The sequence below is a fragment of the Morone saxatilis genome, unplaced genomic scaffold (genome assembly GCF_004916995.1).
Source record: "Morone saxatilis isolate NCDOM2014 unplaced genomic scaffold, NCSU_SB_2.0 Contig18, whole genome shotgun sequence".
In the NCBI taxonomy this organism is placed as follows: Eukaryota; Metazoa; Chordata; class Actinopteri; family Moronidae; genus Morone; species Morone saxatilis.
In genome coordinates this window covers 19,793,064-19,797,724 of record NW_023339740.1, presented here as the reverse complement: position 1 = coordinate 19,797,724, position 4,661 = coordinate 19,793,064, and the positions used below count along the sequence as shown (strand labels likewise).

The 4,661-nt window shown below is 41.7% G+C and overlaps 1 protein-coding gene across 5 annotated transcripts in view; it reads right to left on the bottom strand.

Annotated features, from left to right (window-relative positions):
- LOC118328522 (guanine nucleotide-binding protein G(s) subunit alpha) overlaps positions 1–4,661 on the bottom strand; it is a 25,251-nt gene that overhangs the window by 6,682 nt on the left and 13,908 nt on the right. The window contains exons 1-2 of one of the 5 annotated variants that reach the window (XM_035662282.1): positions 1,927–2,210; positions 1,483–1,806 (exon numbers count right to left, since the gene is read on the bottom strand). The exons of 1 other annotated variant lie outside the window; for it this stretch is intronic. In XM_035662282.1, the coding sequence (XP_035518175.1) occupies positions 1,483–1,568 (86 nt within the window). In that variant the 5' untranslated portion in view covers positions 1,569–1,806; positions 1,927–2,210. Of the gene's footprint in view, positions 1–1,482; positions 2,211–4,346; positions 4,442–4,661 lie in introns of those variants that run through there. 3 more of the 5 variants (XM_035662283.1, XM_035662284.1, XM_035662281.1) reach the window with 3 other exon arrangements.

Below are 4,661 nucleotides of genomic sequence, written 5' to 3'. Positions count from 1 at the left end.
CAGTGTGTGTGTGTGTGTGTGTGTGTGTGTGCGTGTGTGTGCGTGCGTGGGTGGGTATGCAGGCCTACGGTGTTCAGATTTACGGAGCGACTACACAAATGCATGTTAATCTGCTTTTCAAGGTGTGTGCGCTGCGCTGATGTTTTCATGATGACTGTGTCAGGGTCGCCTGCTGGAGGTGTCTGACGCAACAAGTCGGGACTCAAAACAGGCGTAAAGAAAGACTCCCGATACTTTTACAAGAGCATCTGTCAAGGAAACCAAAGAAAATGTGTCTCTTGTATCCCACGCTGAACATGTTTAAGAGTCTGTGTTAAACCGAGGATAAAACCTCCCCCCTCACGTGTGAACATAAATGTGACAAGCAGACGAGTTACTGGATGATGTTACAGGACTCACACACATACTGACAAACACGATACTTTCAGATGTATTGAAGAAACATTATGTAGGAAGAAGAACAGGAGCTCTGCTGCGACAGTGGAAAGAGGAGTGGGCTGAACTCAGTGCTGCTTCACTGGGAGGAATTTGGTGATCATCTTTAAGCTAAAGTGGCAACTGTTGTAATTGTTTCCCACCAGCCTGCGTGCATCAGACACAAGTACTGCAGGTTTTTCCCAGGACGTCAACTACAGCTACGACTGTGAGCATACTGAGAAGGACTGAACTAACTTTCTGTCTGCAGCCAACAACACATGATGATCTTTACAAACAACCTTTGAAAATGTGTTATAGTTTATACCATTCACTGCATTTTAGAAACATCCTGTCACTAACTGACTCCTGATTAAAAATCATAAAAACATTTAGAAAGACCCTGAATTCAATTTGGTCAAATGTTATCACATGTCCCCAACATTCGCCATAGGAAAACTATTTCACTGTCTACTGTAGTCGATTTTATTTCTCAGACGATACATTTGCTAAATACAACAATTAAAACATTAACAATAACAACAAACAAGTGCTACTGACATGTAAACTTTCTGCCTTACTGCATTTTGAATTCCATCGTGGTTAAAAGTGCCATTTTAAGTCAGTTTGGGGATAAACAGGAACATAAAGTATGCAGCATACATACAGTAGGCAGGAGGGATTGTTGAGTTGCATTTATTTATTTGTTTTATCTATTCAGTGGTTGATTTTTCTGATTCATACTTTCTGTAAAGAATATATCTTTCAGGGAAGGTTTCCTGCAGTGTTGTAGTGGAGGTACGCCATCACCGCTGAAACTTTGACATTGTTATGAACGATAAAACTCAGGGAAACCAAGCTAAAGCACTAACAGGCGCCACATTTGCACAGAATGACATGTTAGGTAAGAAGTGAGGTGATTGTTAACACGATCAAAGACTAAACTAAATTGATAACAAGGCAAAGATGCATCATGGCAGCGCTTACCACCGCTACTAATTAATTTCCCACGTAAACTGCGTAAGGGTTTGCGAGCTAAAAAAGTGAATCAGAGTGATGGTGGGTTACCTGCAACAGTGGCTGATAATGTAGACAAACGTACTGATTTCCCAGCCTGTTTGATTCCTGCACGGCTGTCTGTTTTGACTGATCATCGGCCCACCTCTCCTACAACTAGAAAGGCAAGAGGCTTGCTAGTAGCTGCCTCTCGGGGCGAAGGTATGTAACCCCCTCGGAGATAACTAGGAATGTGGCACGCAGGGGTGAAATGTGACAGGAGGGCTGCAGGTAACACACTGAGAGGAACAGGGGGCTGGGTCTGTGGAAGCAACGGTACCGGACAGACAGGGGGAGCAGACTGTGAGTCAGGACGCAGAGAGAGTCAGCGTGAGACTGGAAGAGAAACAGAACAGGAAAAACTGTGTGGGGAACAAAGAGTGTGAATATCTCTCTGCACAAACGCACACCGACAGATATTCATTTAAAACACACGGAGGCAATTAAGCAGCCAACCAGTCCGGTACCGTCGGCGCTCTGCGGGGGCCGAGTGGCTCAGCTGTTCCCACACCACAGAGCCGCCGCTGTGCCAGCACACCCAGAGCCCTCGGTGGATAACTGTTCAGCCTGTTACTGCCCCGTATCCGCAGCTCAGACCCTGCGAGCGTCTAACTTCACCCTCCCTTAACAACCCCTAACGCTGAGCCCTCCGAACACATAAATAACCTGAATGTGACAGACTCTAAAAGCTCTAACGATGACAGAGTTAACATGGCTGCCGCCGACATCTGCCGAGCCCAAACTCTTGTTTATCTACAGCTCTGGTCTGAGGCGTCGACACGCCCAGGACAAACACACTGCTCAATTTTTAGCCGTTCTCCCTATTAATAGGAGAAGTGCCAATAATAACCGTGCCTAGTAAGCTGAACTAAATAATAGTGGCTGCCCCAGTAACAGAGAGGTCTGCGGTGTTATGTATAACTTGTCAGGGTTATTCTGGGGTGGCAGACGGGCTGACTTAAACTCTGGAAATACACACAGGACTCTTGTCTGGTGACTGAAAATAACTCAGTATTTACAATAAAAGATAAAGTACGTTTTTAGCTTTGGTATCTTCTTTGCTGTCCTGCAGGTACAGTAATAGTTGGGGGTTTAATGTAGGACGAACAAAAATAGAGGAGGAATATTTATATACTTAAAATGTTTCTATTTAATATATGTATTTTTAAATTATTGCTATATACAGACAGAACAACCCTGGACACTTAAATTTTATCAAAACTTACCACAAAAACAGCCATTTAGACTTGAAGAAAAAAAGATGTTAAACTAAACCGTTTCCAAAAATAAAGACGCTACAAAATGTACTTCTAAAATATTTTTATCTTCCTATTTATTGATGTAAAATGTTTCTTCTTCTTTAAGTTCCTTCCAAGAATTGACTGCTCTGAAAATATTCCCAGCACTGCCACAAACAGCAACACGTTTAAACTGTGTATCTCCTTCGCACACTAAAAATCTAAAACTAAAAGTATGCAACAAGTAGTCTACATCTCCACAACAGCAACGATGAGTTAATATGAGTTTTTATTATCATTATATTTCTATTCCTCTACAATCAGCAATCAAACTGGAAGCACACAGGCGGCCCAACGAAGCTGATAACACTCCCATAATGCATTCATCTAGTCAAAGTGGCAGTATTAGGACAAAGGATTACCCAGATTATGAGCTAGTATACATCTTCAGCTCTACACGGGATTAGGCCACTCTGAGCTGCACAGCGGTGTTTAACTCGTCTGGCCTGCACACGAACAGCCGGACTGGAAAAATGGCTAAATTATTCACTTCATTTACTTGGATAAAAAAAAACGTCGTAAACTGTATAACTAAGATAACGTGAGCATGTTTAAGGGAAGTGTTTAAAGTCACTGATTCAACATTTCTGGTTACATGTTTAAACCATGATGTCATAATTTAATATTCCCTTTAAGAAAAAGTGATTGGCAACGTCTCTCCTCTTTTTAAAAACAGACGGCTTTTATCGTTTAACAAGAAATTAACCGTAATAACTAACTTAACAGCATATACTTTAAGTATGTTTCTTGACAGGGTTTATGGTTTAATACACATCTGGGGACCTTTACTCTGCATCCGAGCAGCTCTGATCGGCTGTGACACACACACACACACACACACACACACACACATATACGAGGGATTAAGTCCCTAAAAAGTGCCTCTTTCCACATCTGCCAAAATCCAAGTTCAACAACCAATTTATTTCCAAGCTCCTTTCAAAAGAATACTAAAATCCTCTCAAACAAAGGCTTATTCATTAACGAAGAAAACTTATTTAATATTTCTGACAAACTGAGAACCTAGAAAAATTGGTTGAGTGCAATTGTTCATGACACATAAATAAAACTCAATAAAGCAACAGGTAGGAAGGTTAAAATATATGCAACAAGTTACTATGAAATTAAAAAAACTATTAATGTCGCTAATATTTATTTAATATTTAGTTAAAATGTGGGCACAAAATACATTCATTTCATAAAACAAAAAAGTACCAAAACGTACAAGCAAAACAAAACAAAAAACAAAATGCCCTAAAAAAAGCAGCTTTCACCAAATTATTTACCATCAAAGTTCACCATTATCATGAAGTAGTCAAGCTGAATTGCACAACTTGCAAATTCAAAGCAAATTCCAGTCTTAAGCGCTGCAAAACTGAGAGCAAACACCGACTTTGAAAAACACTTGAATTTGTCATTTCAGGATACTGAAATAAATCTCTGCACAAGAGAAAAACTGGAGCTTCACAAGCCTCCGAAAAAACAACAAGTCAAGTCAGAAAATGGTCTCAGCGCTTCCTCAAGGGGGGAAAAGATTGTGCACGGCCCGCCGAGCAGAACGATTTCGAAGGGGCTTACTGCTTCTTTGTACGTTTAACGCTTTCACATCGCCGGCCGACCAAACCAAAGGCTTCACCAGCCGATCCTTAATCAAACACACACACATCCAGAGAGAGAGAGAGAGAGAGAGAGAGAGAGAGAGAAAGAGCAGGAAAGAAAAGAGAGAGAAGGCTGTGTCTGACATTACAGCGCTGCTCCAAAAATAGCTCCCTGGCGCCCTGGCCTCCAGCTTGGTTGTCATGGCGACAGAACCACAGGCGCTATAAATAGACAATCGGCTCCAAATCTTGTGCGACTGGAGTGAGGCCAGAGAGAGGGAGAGACAGACAGGGA